The sequence below is a fragment of the Erythrolamprus reginae genome, chromosome 1 (genome assembly GCF_031021105.1).
Source record: "Erythrolamprus reginae isolate rEryReg1 chromosome 1, rEryReg1.hap1, whole genome shotgun sequence".
Lineage (NCBI taxonomy): Eukaryota > Metazoa > Chordata > Lepidosauria > Squamata > Dipsadidae > Erythrolamprus > Erythrolamprus reginae.
This window is the reverse complement of record NC_091950.1, coordinates 354908632-354926303: the sequence shown is the minus strand read 5'-3', so window position 1 is coordinate 354926303 and position 17672 is coordinate 354908632. Positions and strand designations below refer to the sequence as shown.

General features: G+C 39.0%; 1 protein-coding gene across 2 annotated transcripts in view; it reads right to left on the bottom strand.

Annotated features, from left to right (window-relative positions):
- Positions 1–593: 593 nt before the first annotated feature.
- Positions 594–17672, bottom strand: part of TOGARAM2 (TOG array regulator of axonemal microtubules 2) — a 61874-nt gene continuing 44795 nt past the window's right edge. Inside the window, exons 14-17 of one of the 2 annotated variants that reach the window (XM_070734297.1) lie at positions 17462–17660; positions 15781–15997; positions 8980–9066; positions 594–1224 (exon numbers count right to left, since the gene is read on the bottom strand). In XM_070734297.1, the coding sequence (XP_070590398.1) occupies positions 968–1224; positions 8980–9066; positions 15781–15997; positions 17462–17660 (760 nt within the window). In that variant the 3' untranslated portion in view covers positions 594–967. Of the gene's footprint in view, positions 1225–8979; positions 9067–15780; positions 15998–17461; positions 17661–17672 lie in introns of those variants that run through there. The other variant, XM_070734298.1, reaches the window with a different exon arrangement.

Below are 17672 nucleotides of genomic sequence, written 5' to 3'. Positions count from 1 at the left end.
CCGAAGTCTAGTGCTTCTGCAGTACAACCAGGCAATTCCAGATGTTCCAAACCACTCTACTGTATTGTATTACTAAACAAAGTGCTTTATAGATACTTTGCTAATTAAGTGAGGAAAGGCAGATTCAACAACGATTGGAAAGTAGTGACAAATTATATCATCTCTGGTTCGTAACACAGTTTAGGAACCGAAATTAATGAGATTTTCTCAGTTCTTCCAAACAGCAACCAAACCAATCTGATAAGAGGCACTGTATGATGTTGCAATTTTTTTTCTCCTTGATGGCTTTTAAAAAAAAATTAAGAAATGAGAATATACTATGCCAGTGCTAAGTGAAAAAACTGTGTATCGTTGCCTCTATCAACTGAATGGAAGGAAAGTATTGTTTGGAATATTTCTTATGCATTTTGTACCCAGCATTTATATTTCAGATTTTCTCTTCTTCCCTTCACAATTTTTTCCAGTAACCACCTAAGGAATAACTTTACTGAACAGTTTCCGTGACAGTTTGGAAGCTACTAATTGGTATTTGCTCAGACTGGCGTCTCTTTGCAGTCTTCCCTAACTGGCAATCCATAGAGATAGAGGAAGTATTATGGTTTAAAGTTTACCTCTATCGCTTTATCACACAATATTTATATAGATTACATAAATATTTTTTTTTCTTTTTACACAGATAAAAGTTACAGTTGTGCCATTTATGCGTTATTATCATTGATGAAATCTCGATGGGTCCAAAACGGTGGAGCTTAAATCTTTAAAAAAATAAATGGTTTCCTTCTAAAGCAAAATATATTATATACATTTTCCATTGTAGGATGATTACTAAAAGCTTTCAACAAGAGACTCTTACACTTCAAAAATAAAAAAGGTTAAGTAATGGCAAGTTCTGTGCCATTATTGATTTTTGCTTCTCTTCGAAATTATCCCACTATAATTGTTCCAGAAATAGAAACAGGCTTTTTTTTCATTGAAGATCCATATCTAGAAGATCTTGAAAAAGTTTGATCACATGCTGTGGTTGGTTGCAAACATAGTCCTCAAGTTTCAGCCCCATGTGTTTGTGCAAGCTTTGAGCCAGTTTAGAGACCACAGTTCTCACGTTTCCACTCTTCCCAGGTAATACCCCATTGCCAATCATGTTATTCAGGAAATACCAGAGAACAGGAAGGCTATGACGTTCCACAACTTGAGGCTTCCCTGGATAAGCAACGGCCACAAGACCTGAAAGCAAAAGATTACAGATAGTTATTGGTGTTTCTCAACCTTGGCTGGTTGAGGAATTCTGGGAATTAAAGGTCCATATAACAGTGATGGCTAAGCTTTTTTTCCTCGGGTGCCGAAAGCATGTGTGAGACCGCCTCCTGCCGCACGAATCCCAGCGACCGATTAGGTCCCACAGAGTGGACCTTCTCCAGGTCCCATCAACTAAACAATGTCAGTTGGCGGGCCCCAGGAAAAGAGCCTTCTCTGTGGTGGCCCCAACTCTCTGGAACCAGCTCCCCCCAGAGATTAGAACTGCCCCTACCCTCCTTGCCTTTCGTAAACTCCTTAAAACCCACCTTTGTCATCAGGCATGGGGGAACTGAAATATCTCCCCTGGGCCTATACAATTTATGTATGGTATGCTTGTATGTATGTCTGCTTAATAATGGGTTTTTAAAAATATCTTAAATTGTAAATTATTAGATTTGTTATAAACTGTTTTTATTGTGTTGAGAGCCGCCACGAGTCTATGGAGAGGGGCGGCATACAAATATAATAAACAAACAAACAAACAAACAAACTATAATGCATGTATACATGCCCACATCCATAATGCAGTGCCCCTCCTGCATGCCCCACCCTTGCACATGCGTGTATGAACCCCATGCTAACGTCACCCCATGTATGCATGCGATTGCCCCATGCTCTCCCCACATGCGCTATCACCCTTGGCCCCATTTTGGCCTCACATGAAGACTTACATCACAAAACAGCAATGGGGGGGGAGCCTAGAGACCCAAAAATGAGCTGGCCGGGCGCGTATGCTTGGTGAAGCTGAGCCAGGCAATTGCTCCCATGCAAGGGTGGGCTACTGCCCGGACAGGTGGGGATGCAGTGGGGTAGCGACAATTGAGCCCCACCCGAGAGCATCCAATTTGCACTGAAAACTGTTGAAAGAATATGCATAAGCCACATCCACAGTGTGGCAGTAAAAATTTTGGTAGCCCTTCATTGCTCCCGCGCCTGCAGAAAGGGCTCCACATGCTACCTGTGGCACACGTGCCATAGGTTCACCATCACGGCCATATAACTTCAAGTGGTCAAGGTTGAGAAATAGTGAATTAGATAGCTGCTCCCTTTTTGGATTGCAGATGTAGCATTGAAATTTAAAAAACTGTTAAGACAATTTCCTTTTCAATGAGCATCTGCTGACTTAATTATGTTTGTATTACAGTGGTGCCACAGTACTCAACCCTAAATGGTTCTGGGAGTACCAAAAACAATGAGTACCAAACTATTCCCCCCCCCATAAGTAATAATGTAGTGAGTCACAAGGTAGCTGACACTGAAATGTTCTAGCTTGTGCATTGAATACCAAACAAATGATGAGTACTGGAACAAAATATTCATATCAAAATGCATTAAGTGCCAAATTCAATGAATTTCAAAGCAATTGAATACCAAGGTACCACTGTACTCTCCTCAAAGAAGCATTAATAATATTGTGCAATTAAATAAATAACAATAACTGTCATTTATTTAAATTTTAGCCTGGTAGTTTCATACGTTGGTGTTAGGAATCCATCGGTACTTTTTATAAAAGGGAACTCTTTCCGCTCTAATCTGCTCTCTGCTTTAGTAATAGTGGCAGCTTTTTCCTTATTGCTATATTTCCTCCAGTCCTTGATTGCTTACATAGGCAATCTTTGCCAATTGGACTGTATCAATGGGCCATAGCAACAGAGTTGTAAAATGGTTTGAAGGGAGAGAGTGAACACGGGGTCATCTTTTCCAATAAAGTTGTCAACAGCTGAAATAAGATTTATAATAGAACAAGTAATCTTGCAGAATTGCTAAAATTCTTGAAATTAGTCCCCATGGAAATATCCATGGAAACTTCTTTCAAGTAATGGAAGTAAAGGTATGACTGTTTAAATAAACTTTTCAGGGCTTTAGGCTAGTATAGTGATAGCCAACCTTTTTTCCCTTGTGTGCCAAAAGAGCGTGGGCATGCGAGTGCCCACACCCATAATTCAATGTCTGAGGAGGGCGAAAATAGCTTTCCCTCCCATCCCAGAGGCCCCCTGGAGGCCAGAAATGGCCTGTTTCCCAACCTCTGGTCGGCCCAATAGGCCTGTGTTTTGCCCTCCCCAGTCTCCAAAGGCTTCCCTGGAGCCAGGGGAGAGTCCCCATCCCCCTGGACGCTCTCTGGAAGCCAAAAACACCCTCCCAGAGTCTCTGTCTGAGCCAAAAATCAGCTGGTCAGCACACAAATGCATGTTGGAGCTGAGCTGAGGCAATGGCTCACGTGCCAGCAGATATGGCTCTGCGTGCCATCTGTGGCACTCATGCCATAGGTTTGCCATCACTGGACCAGTATAATGCCTGTATTATTGCTATTTATTTGAGATTTGACTACTGAAAGGGTGCCACCATTAGTGGGTTGCTACTGGTATGGTTTAGGATGGTGAACCAGTAGCATAAGTGGAAGCAAAAAAATTGGCAAAATCTCACACGTGCGTCCTCTCGTGAGATTTTGCTTCCTGCCCATGTGCATGCAGGGAAGCAAAAAACCTTGCCGAAACGCACGCGCCCACGTGAGATTTTACTTCCTGTACAGGTACGGGAAGGAAAATTGTGCTCGATCCCGCATTTGTGTGTCAGAGCCATGGAACTCCGTGCAATTAGCCATACTGGCAGGAGCCGACCACTGATTTAGTCCCTTCTTTTGCATCCATTCTTTTATGATTCTATTCCACCATCTCTTTGATATGAGTTGTCTCTTGGCGAGTTGGCTGTGGCAAGTTGGTCATTGGATAGGGGAAAGACACTGGCTAAATTTTGAATGTTATTTTTGTTGTGGCTTCTCAGAGCAGTTATGGGCCTGATGGTGACTTTAAAGAACTTGCTGTTGCATAGCCTGCAATGTGAGATAATAATGACCCACCTTGTATGTTTGATGTTAGAATTATGAAACAATGTACATTAAATCCATTGCTCATTGTAAAAGCTGTAGTAATAATAATTTCAAAATAATAATTTCTACAACATCCTCTGGATAATTTTTGGAAGTTTCCATTATTGTTCTGGTCTGTGACTTACGATGCTTATTGCATAATGGTTCATATATGTTTTCAAGAAATATATTTATTCATTATTCATTCAAATATTTTGGAGGATAGACATTAAATCTAAAATGCTGTGTATTCAAAATTTAAACTGTGACAATATAGCTATTGATTAATTTTAAAAAGTAGATATACACAGTCCATACAGACTTTAAAAAGAATGTTACTTTCATCTGAAACATTTCATAAACAGTAAAAAAAATGAAAAAGTATACCTCAGTAACAAGTCTGTGCTGTCATTTTACTGTCTCTTCATTCATACTGCATAAAACTGGGGGTTTTGAGTAGGGTAAATACTTACTGTTTTATTATAAAGCCATTTGGTAATCTTATTAAATGGAAGTTGTTCTGATCTTAAATGATTATCATTGCAATTCTGTGGCTTCAGTGCTTTTTCCCCCCAGGAAAAATTATAGCTCTTGAATGTTGTCTGATTTTTAGTGACTGATTTACAGCATAATAGATAGCTTGGTTATCTATTTCAAACAGAGTCACATTTAATATCCATATCAAATTTCTAAACTGCAACACTAAGTTAAAGTATACTCCATGGGTCAAACATCAGTGATGCTTGTGACCTTTTAGTGATATCTGATGAGGATATCTTGAGTCCAGTTACATCTCAGTGGCCAATGAAAAATGATAGTGATCAGTTTTAGGATGAATATATTGAAGGAATTAGTTTCAGTTTTGGGGTTTGTGATCTGTTCTCTAGATCAGTGGTTCTTAACCTTTTTGAATGAATTGCCCCCTTGAGCCAATGAGAAAGTTGTCATCACACCCTTCCCTCAACATAACCTCTCAATCACACATAGGAAATAATCCTTCAATTTATGCAAACACTTTTTTTGTTTTCTTTAAAATTGTCATCAGGACACATCAATGCAAATAATTTATTTCCAGTGTTTTCCCCATATCTTAACTGTGTGAAAAAGTTTGGTTTCACCCGACACTTTATTTCCAAATTTCTTGATACATGTATTTCATTATTATCGTATTTACTCAAGACACTTAAATGTAATGAGCACTGAAAACAAAATTCAATTTCAAGAAAGTAAAATGCCAGAAAAGAAAAACAGTAACATTTAATGATTAAATTATAAGTGAAATTTAAGATGCAACAAGAAATATAAAGGGCATAAGAACAAACCGCATTTTACAAATGTAAATGAAGCCAAAAACTTGTGAAATCCAATGCAAGTAAATACAATGATAAAAGCTCAGACAATTATTAACAAAAATATGTACACAAAAAGGAAAAAATAAAAGGACATGAATGGCTGCCTTGTGCTTAGTGAGCTCATGCCAATTCCTTGATGTCTGAAACCATTTTTGTTAATCGTATTCTTAAATCACCACGCTCAGAGATCTTCAATAGGTTGCTTGACTTAGAAAGGATCTGTTGGACAGCACTGAAGCCCCTCTCCACTAAGTAAGAGGAAGGAAAGATTAAAAGAACAACTTAACTTCCTCCCAAAATATTGGGTAAGTGTTCCTCATTTTCACCCAAAAAGCTTCATAGTTGTAACTCTGAAAATGTGACTGGACTTCATAGTTGTACTTCAGATCTGTCTTAAAGTTGGCTGTTCAAGGCATTTGACTTAATTTTATTCACAGCATTAATGATGTAACATAGGGACTTGTGAAAGGGCCATTCAAAATTTTTGAGACTAGGTGCTGTTTATGAACAACGCAATGGACAGTCATAATTCCAGGTACAACCGATTTTAGATGAGCTTGAAATCCATGATATTGTCCAACCATGGATGCAACTTCATCAGTTGCACACGCGACAACGTTTGTCAAGGGATTTTTTTTTCATTAAAAAACTCTTCAACCTTTTTAAATATCGAAGAACTTTTTGTGTTGGTGGCTGAATTTCGAACAAATAACAGTTCTTCCCTGATCTCTTCATTCCTCTTGATGAAACGGACATGAGCCAATAACAAGGCTTCATTTTCACAAATCATCACTGACTCATTAATCTGTATCATTAATTCTGTAAATTTCAAGTGTCAATAAGCCTTTTTCCACATCTGCAGCCATTTCATCAATTATTTTTGATACAGTGTCATTGCTCAAAGGAATTGATTATGTGGTAGTTCTTGTGCTGGGCTCTAACATGATGGCATCAATCTGTTTCACTGCTGGTAAAATCAGTGTTTCTCCGATAATGTGAGTTTTGCCTCATTTTGCTATCAACTATTGAGGCCCGCCAGTGGTCTGTGCAGCTGGTAGCTGATTCTGACAGCGCGGAGGCTGATGTGGTGATTCGCCAGTATCCTGTGCAGCTTGCACCAGAGTCAGACAGTGAAGAGGCTGGAGAAGACTTGGTGCCAGAGGCAGGATTCAGCCAGGGCTTTCAAGACCTCCAGAGACTGCAATGAGTGAACAGGAAGAAGAGGAGGAGCCTGTTCTCAACATACGGGCATGCAGAGCTGCCGAAATGTAGGAGTGGTTCCTAAGGAGGACATCTCTTCTAGAGTAAGGCTTGGAACTAATTGGCCACTCCCCTAGCCTATTTAAGCGTTGACGATGATAGAGCCAATTTGCAGGAAACAACTTAGTTCATATTATATTGTGTCTTGAATTCAGACACATCTGTTTAGCTCTTGTTTTCCACCATCATTTTCCCTGCAAATTGCTTCTGGGTGTTTTGCCAACCACAGTAAGATTAGTTATTTGAAAGACTTTGCATCAGAATTGAGTTTTTTGTTCCTTGGACTCTTGCCAGCTATTAATGAAGTTGAATTAACAGTTGTTGTTCAGAAAAGACTGGTTTAATCTGTATTTGTGTTTGAACAACTACTAAGAAATCTCATTAGTAGCCCTTAATTAATAAACCAAGGTTTGTATGTACTCTGTGTGTGTTGTATTCTTTGGGTCGGCAGCTGGGGTAGAACATCAACAAAGATACTTAATAGGAACAAATGAGCCCCTTGTCAGCATTGAGTGACGGTTTTCTAAATAACTTCTCAATAGTGCTGCAAGCCTCAAACTTGGCCATTAAGGACTGGAAAAACAATGCCGTTTGGTTGGCTTTGTCCGAATGAATTCTTACCAAATGGTCTTTCAGTTGGGAAAGCTTCATTTGAAAATGTTTTTTCACAAAGAAAATAAAACTGAAGTTGTACATTGGAAGGAGATGGAATGAATCCCAATTTTACACATTCGGTTGAATATTGGTGACACTTCCTCTTCTCGGCCATGTCGAGAGGCCTTCGAAATGAAAGGCACTACCTGAAAATTAAATTTTTGACTGTACTGAAACACTAGAAAAACACGCGTGGACATCAATAAGCCTAGTTTCAACAGTTACGTTGACATTATAGCTGACATCACAGCTGACAAGCAATCAGCAAGCGATGTTTTGGCCAATGATGCACCACTGTATGGATAGAGGCTGTTATCCAATGCACATGAAGGTAAGCGATGTGTATTCACATGTGTACGGTGTTCTGTACTGAAGCTAGCTGGAGGAACATTTGAAAACATACTTTAATCCACGAACAGCGAGCAATCTGATATTTCTGTACGACAGATACACAGTGATTCCCTCTATGAAAAAGTCTCAAAAGTGTCTCCAAACTTCTCACTCCATCGTTCCCATATCACCCCCTTTTCGTTCCTTCACCCCCTGTCACCCCTTTATGTTCTATCACCTCCCTGAAAAACAAATCGTCCACTGAGGGGCTATATTGACCAGGTTAAGAACCACCGCTCTAGATCACAGCTGTGGATTGGACTTCTGTAAAATTTTTGCTTCCATTGCCCACTAGATTAAAGAGATCATAGCAATTGATTTGGGACAGAGGCAAGATACCAGTTTACAAAAATAATTCCTGAGTCATCCAAATGCCTGGAAAGGACATGACAACTTTGCTCCAATAAATCAAATCAAGTTTATTTTACTAAAAACGTTTTATCTATACCCCTCTTCTTCCACTCATTTCTTCTTAGGGAAAAAGTTTCTTAAATTGTGGTTGTATATCTAAAACTTTATATTATGTTTTAACTTACATTTCTTGTCAAAGGCTTATATCAATTTCTTTGCTCAATGGTTTCTTTACTGTTTTCTAATTATTATAAACCAAAACTGTTATGCTATATTAAAAATTCAAAGAATAAAGGGGACAGAAAATGCTAGTAGAGACACCTACTTATTGGTTTTGTATAAAAACGCAACTGAAGTGGAATATTTTATCCTATCGGATATTAATAAACCTGACACAGACATTTGCAGAAAAACAATGTTGTGTCTTTATTTGGAACTAGACTCAGCTGAACACCCTCAACAAATAGAACGGGAAAACATTTAAATCTCTGGAGTAAATCATGTACTGTGTATATTTTTAGAAGCTACCAAGATTGATACCAATCTTTTCAAAGTGACTGTCCTGCCAATGTGATGCTAGAAACAATACCTCTAAGACTGAGGCATACATGCCTGTCTTATAAGTCAGAGATCCTCCAGAGAAAGAGCTGGGCAATATACTCAATAAGCAGTCATTTCTCATTCCTGGTTTGAAAAGTTGTAAATAGAAATATACTGCTTTGAGCTGAGAATAAAGGAGCTCTTTGCCTCCCACTGTTATCAGAAATATTGTTCAGAAGAAACTTCACACCACATGTAGTCTTTTCTAACCTGCCAGTCGATCCGTGATGTCCTGCAGAGCTCGGCCAGTGAGAAAACGCACCCTGCTGGCAAATAGTTGAAGCAGCAACAGGTTGTCTGAAAGAGACAAAACATATTGTTTGGATGCAAACTATTATGGACCAATCAAGAATGGTTGTGGAAGGTTACATAAATTACCACATAATAAACAATGAACAATTTCATGCCATGTACTTAAATTGAGAAGAGGAGGTTTTTGCACATTTAGACTTTGTTCCTACAAGCTACAATCCTTCATAAACATGCCAATCTTCCCCCACCCTGCACTCTTCCAATGTGTTAGGACCACAATAACCAGAATCTCCAGTAAGCAATTCAATTGAATTGAAGGCTGGGAAAGTATTGAGCTTAAAACAATATGACTAATGCATGAACATTCTGTCTCTGACACTGCTTCTGTGAAATCAACTTACAAACAGAAATAATAAAACAGTTAGCATCATAGCATTGAAGTGCATATGATTTGCTTTGGCTTGCCAATAATCAAATGAGGCATCAATGGATCCTGCTTGGCTAGACATTTTTTCCCAATGCATTCAGATGTAATCAACACTCTTTGCAATAATCCATTTCACACTATTAAAAATGCAATCTATTTTAAATAATGATATTTTAAAACATAGTGAAGAAATGTTGTTTGTTCAGTATGCCTTTAGTAAACAATTTATTTTATTGAATAATGTACTAATGTACTCAAGCCAGCATCTACAACTCTTTAAGATGGAGTATTGCCTTTTTGTTAAAGTTCTTTCATTATTATGCAAGTGTTTGATGCAAAAGGTGTATGACTTCTGGTTCTTTCATGCCAATTTATAAAGAAATATGTAGTGGGTTGCCTTAGGACTATGGTATTCTTGCTTCAGATAATAACCAATATCTTTAGAAGTCATTTGAGGAGGGGGGATTGTAAAGTATTTGTATGTTAGCTGGCTTTTGACAATCCAGGATCAGGCATTTAACAATGGTCCAGGTTTCAGCCTTTAGTGAATAGGTAGCATACCTACTTGATTTTAAGTGGAATGTATTTCAAATCATAATGGAGAAAAATGGTACAGCAAATACATACACATTAATTAAATGTGACAAACATTGATTTGTTGGCAGGTTATTCTTTTAAAAAAAGAATATTTTCCTAACTTGTTCCTTCTCAGGTTATGCAGCCAAGAAGAATCAAAGACAATAAAATAGCAAGGAACAAAAAATTTATGTTCTGATCAATGCCATCCATTGTGACAGATGGAAGAGGAATTATATGTGTGCTGAGGAAGAGGATGATATGAGTGCTGAGGAAGACAACTCTTGTCCTTTCAGTGATTAATGGAAAGTATCACCATTTTCTGCAGCAGGAAGAGCAATTGCTTTGAAATGCTAATATTGAATGTGGAGAGTGGGTGTTAATTATTGATGATAATTTCCCCCTTATTAATATCTTTAAAGTTTTTTGTTCATTTGTAAAACCGACTTTCAAAACTCATTCTAAAGTAAAGCTCGGTACATTTATCCTTTTTTTTTTCTCTTCTAGAAAGATGTGCTGTACATTTCAAAAATCTGAGAATCGTGAAAGCCCCAATAAGCTATTGGTAGGAGATTAATTTAGAGCTGCTTTCCCAGAAGGTCAAGAAGTGGGGAGATGCAATGTTTGACAGCAATGTTTTTTCTTTTTTAATCACCTGCAGCCAGCCTTCACAAAGTGAGGAATCAGGTACCAGATGAAAAAAATCAAATCCTGAAATACAGCCAGAGAACACATCCTTTTGAATGAATTTTGTTCTTGCATCTATGCAAACAGGACCGTTCTGCAAATGTAAAGCTAATTGCATATCTTTTTAAAAAGTATTGCTGATGTTGATTATTATATTAAGCAATTTTTCTTTCTGCTCTGACAGAAATGGGAGAGTTTATTTTAATCTCCATCTGATATTCTGATTCAAACAGACTTTTCATAAAATCAGTGTAAGGAAGGTATGCTTTATATGTCACTGCACCGAAAATAGTACCAAGAAAGGAAATAAATATATAAAGTAATGAAAATCAAAACCAGGAAGGAAAAGGTATCTTAGAAAATATCCAAATCATGATATTGCAATCAGTTAACCACATTTATGAAGCCAGTTATATTTAAGAATTTTATTAAAACTCAAAAACTCAAAAAGCTAAGAGCTCATTATATTTTTCAAATCCAAAAAACAGTCCAGTAACATCTAGAACCTGTAATTTCCAAGGTCATATGAGCCCCATACTTATAAATGACAATCATACATTCCCTGCAAGACAAAGAATTGTATACACATACTGTCCTCTTGTGGTGGAAGCTCCTAAAGCATCCATCGATAAGGTAAGTGATTCCCAGTACAGTCAAGGAAGGAAAAGAATGTTATTCCAAACCCAAAATTAATACAAAGAATGATAATTTCCAGACTGTCAATTATCCTGATCCATAGAAGTATCGGTAGACATTTTTAAACGTAATTCCAGTATTGGGGTTATTTTTCTCAGAAGCAGTCCACTGGGGTCCAGTGTAAAAGAAGCAAAGGGTTTAGATAAAAGGAGAATTCATGCTGAAGTCTCTACTCAAGTATAGGCAACCTGTGCACATCTTGCTGAACTACAATTAATAGCTTCTCCCAGCATTGTCTGTTTCTCCTATAGAACCATGGTGGTGAATCTATGGCACGCAGAGCTGTCTCTATAAGTATGCATGCCGTCGCCAGCTATTCTTCTGGTCAGCTGATTTTTGTGGGTGTCGGACAGTGAAGGGCCTCACTTACATTTGTATGCCGGCACGCCTCTGGGTGGCAGGCATAGATGGGCGGACGGCAGTCGCGGTTGCATGGGTGGGGCTCAGGCGCATGCACCCGGTATGCAACCAGTGGAAAATGCCAAAATCTCATGGTCGTGTGTGTCCTCCATTTCAACTACCCAGATAGCACACACACACACACCGGTCCTGGCAGCAGCCATTCACTGGTGCCGAAGCACTGGAAAACAACCTGAAAATGGTTAAAAATCTGGGCTGTTTTTTCAGGACATTTTCCAGGGCATTTTGGCCCATTTTGGGGGGATTTTCAGAGCATTTTTGAGCCATTTCCCAGGCGCTTTTTGGACCATTTTCCAATTGTATGGGGAGGCATTTTCAGCTGTCTTGGGGTAGAAAATGACCTGAAAAACAGCCCTAAAGTAGCCTGAAAACAGCCTGGAAAACATCTTGAATATCATCCTGAAAACAGCTCAGAAAATGATCTGGAAAATGGTCTGAAAATGGCCCAGAAATGGCCTGGGAAACAGCTTGAAAAATGCCCCAAAACCAAGCATGTGTATGCCAGCCAGCTGGTCTTTGGGTTTCCGGTGCTCCTGCATGTGTATATGCATACACCTGCACATCAGGGATGGTTCCATTTACCTTTCCTACCGGTTCGCATCATATCAGAAATGTGGGAAATGACTCTCTGCGCATGCACAGAAGCTTTCTTTGCTAGCCACTTTTGTGGAGCAGTGACTGGAAGACCAATTTGGGTGCCTGGTCAGCCAGCCATCACTGCCAATTTGGTGAGTGGGGGCAAGTTCCCGCCACCAGTTCAGCCAAACTGTCCAAACCTGCAGCAAATCGCCATTGATGCATATGCATTCCAGTTTGGGCATTCTGTGCCAAAAACATTTGCCACCACTGCTAAAAAACTGGGAGCTGTAGTTCTATGAAGGTTGCCCAGAAAATAATGCACCACATTTTTTTTCTCAGCCTACAGTAATGGTACCAATGTGAAACTTCAGACATACATTATGTGAATTGTCAGGAGTGTGTGTGTAAATTTTGCATTTCTTCAGACAGATAGCGTAGCTGCAGCACTGTTTTGAAATGGAGTCTGTAAATGATGTACATTACAAGCAGCATGTCGTCATTGAATTTCTCACTGCGGAGAAAGAAACTGTTGGAACATTAACAAACATTTGTGTACAGTTTATGGATAATCTGCAGTTGATAGAAGTATGGTTAGTCACTGGGCACAGAGGGTGAGGCCATTAGGGTTCAGCAGAGCTCTAAGGCTTCGTGACCAGAACAAGGAGTGGTACTGACAGGGCATACATGCCCTTGTGACTCGCTGGAGGAAGACCATGGAATGGGATGGAGATTACATGGAAAAATAGGGAGTGTAGAAGAAACATCATTCTTTCTTGTGTGTAAGTTTCATTGTGTTCAATAAATAATTGTTGAAGGGGAAAAAATGTGGTGCATTACGTTCTGGGCGACCCTCGTATAATGGCTCACATTATCTATACCTCAGAATTACAACACAGTAAAATTAATGTCTGATTCTAAATTCAGTGGTCGTGTTTCTCAATATATGCAGAAATATGACATGGTTTGGATATAAGTAAATCTACTAGGACATCTGTATGTTAGTACTAACGTCAGTCGTGATTCATGAAATCCTATAATATGTCTGGCCTATTCATCCAGTATAGTATTTTCATATTGATATAAATCTATGTGGTATGAAATTTACAGCAGTCCTTGGTTTTGTAGTTATTGGCAATTGCAATTCCTGCCTTTGGAGAACAATGTTTGAAAGAAGCCGTCATTAAGACATGGATTTATGCTTGTTTGTTCTTCAGAAATGAGCTCAGTAAACTATAAATTTCTTTGAATAAGAAGAGTACACACTGGAGATATTTATGGATTAGAGATAGGAGAATGAGCTGATGAAGCTCATAAGTTAGGGCTTCTATAAAGCCAGCACAAAAGAAGCTTATTTGGGAGATTGTCCTCAAATCAAGAACAAAATAACTCATGGGCTATAGTCACACAACACACATAACATTGTCTCTGAAATTTGTAGAATTGCACAACACATGAACCTTAACCCCCCCAAAAAACCTGTCTTCATATCTTATAGTAAGCAATGAAAAAGCAAAGCAGGGTTCAAACTTACTAAACTTAATTTGTGTGTGTATGTTTGTGTGTGTGTGTGTATATATATATAAGTAACATATTTTTTGCTGATAAGTGAAAAGGAAGGGAGAGTAGTATAGATCTATTTCGAGCTTATTCTACCCTCTTCAGCTAGCCATACCCTTAGCAGGATTTGAACCTGCAGGAAGTAAAAGATGGCAGTTTTATAGAACCTAAGATGAGTTTATTTTATATCCAGCAAACTGAAGTTTAATAGTTAAGGTTACAGGCTAAAAAATGAAAGACTCTTGAGTTCTAGTTCTGCCTTTAGCGTGAAGCCAGCTGAGTATCTTTGAGCCAGTTACTCTCTCTCAACCCCTGACAATGGCAAATTAACTCTGAAGAACATCATCAAAAAATTTGAAGGCACCTATCCAGGCAGTCATCAAGAGTCAACACTGATTTGAAGATACTGAGAGAGAGAGAGAGAGAGGGAGGGAGGGAGGGAGGGAGAGAGAGAGTATAATCAAGCTATTCTACCACTGCTAACTAGAACTGTGGGGTGAGATTTGCTCTAAATCACATTTTCTAAACTTATATGTGAAAGTAAATATATGAGATCTATAGTTTGGGAGTCTTTGATCAGTGGCGGGCAGCAGCCAGTGCGCCCAGGTGTGTGGCTCCAGTAGGACAATCCAGAATGTGTGCACAGCTGCATGAGATTTGGCTTCTGTGCATGCAAATCTCACATGAGGACGCACGCGTGAACGAGATTTTGGCTATTTTTGCCAATTTTTTTGCTTCTGCGCGTGTGCGGAAGCAAAAATATTGGCAACCATAACTAAAATCTTGCTCTTACGTATATCCTCACGTGAGATTTGGCTGCTGCACATGTGCAGAAGCCAAATATCACATTGACGGACACACTCATATGTACGACCAATGGGTACGTGTGCGCCCACAATGGCCTCCAGGTTTTGTGGTTGGCTCTGGGCCAGCTCCTGCAACAGGAATTTGGATGTTGGCTTAGGAGAGTCCTCAGGTTCCGAGAGACTTATCTTACTGCCATCAACTTCGGACAGTGAGGATTCCTTGCCAAGATCAGACGCTGGGGGAGAAGAAAAATCAGATAGAGAGATAGATGCAGCCAGCCCATTAGTTAATGACCCCATTAGTGGGTCATCGGACTCGGAGGAGGAGGATCAGTGGATAGATGCTAGAATGCACAGGCTCATGGCTAGAAGGGACCAACTGCGCAGGTATCGTCGGAGATAAGGGAAACACCTGTGGCTGAGGCAATTAGGCTAATGGGGTTGCTGATAAATTACCAGGGTTGCAGAGAGCACATGTGGGAGTTTATCCATTTGGAGAAGGATACGTCATGTTTGCTTTGTTCCTGTACTTTCACAGACTTTTGGGGATTTTACAGCTAAGTAAATCTTGTGGCCTCGCTCGAAGAGGCTTGGCTGCTCACAGCTGCTCTTATCTGCTCTGTTTGTTTTTTGTCTCTCACAGCTTTCAAGGACTGTTATCTCTGTGTGAGCTAATCTGCTCAGTTTAAAGTGCATGTGCACAGCTTTATTTTGGATAAACTGTGTTTCTATTTACTTTATAACAACATGTGTGTTTGAATTTACATTTCTGATGTAACGTGAAGCCCAGCATAACACCAAAGAAGCTCCAGGGGGAGGTAAAGAGAGCTTCTGTTCATTGTTTTGGATGTAATTTGTAACTCAAAAGAAGTATGCCCCCAAACTCTGCATTAAGTTAGCACATTCATAGTCTGCCTTCTTTAAAATTTTGTAAGTCTCTTTCTCTGTTGGGCTGAAAGATATAACAGCAAACACAAAAATACACATATCTTGCAAGTAGACAACCATTACCTAAGTCGGTAATCATTGTGTCCAGAACCTTTACTGCCGCACTGTAAATCCCAGAATTCTTTGAGTTTAAGTTGTCCATCACTATAGTCACCACAGAGAACAAGACTGGATTAAAGCCATTTTTAAGCACTGGAATCATGGAGGCAACTGATTCTAATGCATACTGGTTCACCTTCTTGTTGGAATCCTGAAGCCTTGGTGTAAAAGTATCAAAAATCTGTTAACATTAAGAAAATAAGCAAATAAATTCTACTATAAATATCATACATAGAAATTTGGTGATTCTTTCAACATGTTATGAGCCAGTACATGAAAATTTTGCTTTAATCTATTCTGCCAGTCAAATATCTCTTGCATTTACCCCAATTATCAAGTGTTAATAGAGGTCATTTGGAACAAGTCTAACCATCTTCCAATTCATTCATCAAGGCCCACATTTAGCATATGATTACAACTGTAAGAGTAGAACTGTAAGAGTAGAAGTAGAAGAACTCATTCATTAAGGATGTTATATGACAGGTGTATCAAACTCACAACCTGCGATTTAGATGTTTAGCAAAGGGGGAAAGAGTCACAATATGTCACATGACCACACTGTGATGATGCAAGTTTGGTACCCCTATTATATGGTATAATATGGTATAAGTGAGTGATCCTTCCGATAGTCCTTGATTTTCAACTAGTAATTCTGTGACCAGTTGAAGTTATGAACCCACCTGAAAAAGGGGACTTACGGTCAGATCCAGAATTCGGAAATGAATTAGGGTCTCCTGCCCAAGCAGGGGGTTGGACTGGATGGCCTCCAAGCTTTCTTCCAACTCAGTTATTCTGTTAATTCCAACTGTGATTCCCCCTGCCCCTCTCAGTCATGTGACTGATTTTGGACACTCAGTCATTTGCAGTGTCACAATGACCCCAAACCACCAGCACTTCCAATTCCCCCCGGATATTCGTACTGCCCCCACCCTCCTCGCCTTCTGAAAGAGTTTGAAAACTCATCTTTGCCGCCAAGCCTGGGGTTCCTCAGATCTTCTCCCCTGACCAATGAATGTTTTGAGGATGATTGTTGAATGAATGGTATTGATAGTTTTTTAACTAGAATTTTAAAGATTGTTTTTAATGTACTATTAATTGGATTGTTCTTACTGTTTCCTGTTTTTTTCTGTACATGCTGTGTGTGAGCTGCCCCAAGTCCTCAGAGAGGGGCGGCATACAAATCCAATTAAATCTGAAATCTTAAATTAAGAAAGCTCCATTTCTAAGTTGTATATTTTCAAGGCGGGAAACAAGAAGTAAAGGAAATATGTTAATGTTCATATGGGAAGCAGTTTTAAATTGAGGGACTAATAATATCAGTCTCTCAATGAGATGAATGCAGAGCTGTTTCGACTCCTGATGTTTTAACAGTTAACAAAATAAGCCAGAACTGGGTTGTTAACAAGATAAAGCAGAGCAAGGAGAATCCATATACCCTGTAACTTGCTAACAGTTAACAAGATAAAGCAGAGGAGAACCCCTGTGCCCCAACTATTATAAATAATTCTTAATAAAAATAGTAAATTGGGGAAACGTTTTTTTAAAAGAGTAAAATTAATTAATCTGGCTGGTTGTTAGAATGGTACTTGCAACTTTAATAAATATTTATGTTTAAATTAAGGATATTGGTATTGATAATGGATACCTGCACAATATTTGAAGAGACAAAGTGTGGGTTCTTCTTGCAATGCTCCATTAGTAAGGCTATTCCATCTATTCGTATCTGAAATTCCTTGGCCACAAGCAATTTGTTCAGTTCCTTCAGCTTTTCCGTTACTTCTATGCTGCGAAGTGAAGAGCAACGAGCTGCAGGTTGCGAAAAATTAAGAACATCTGAGGTAGACCTGGAGTTGAAA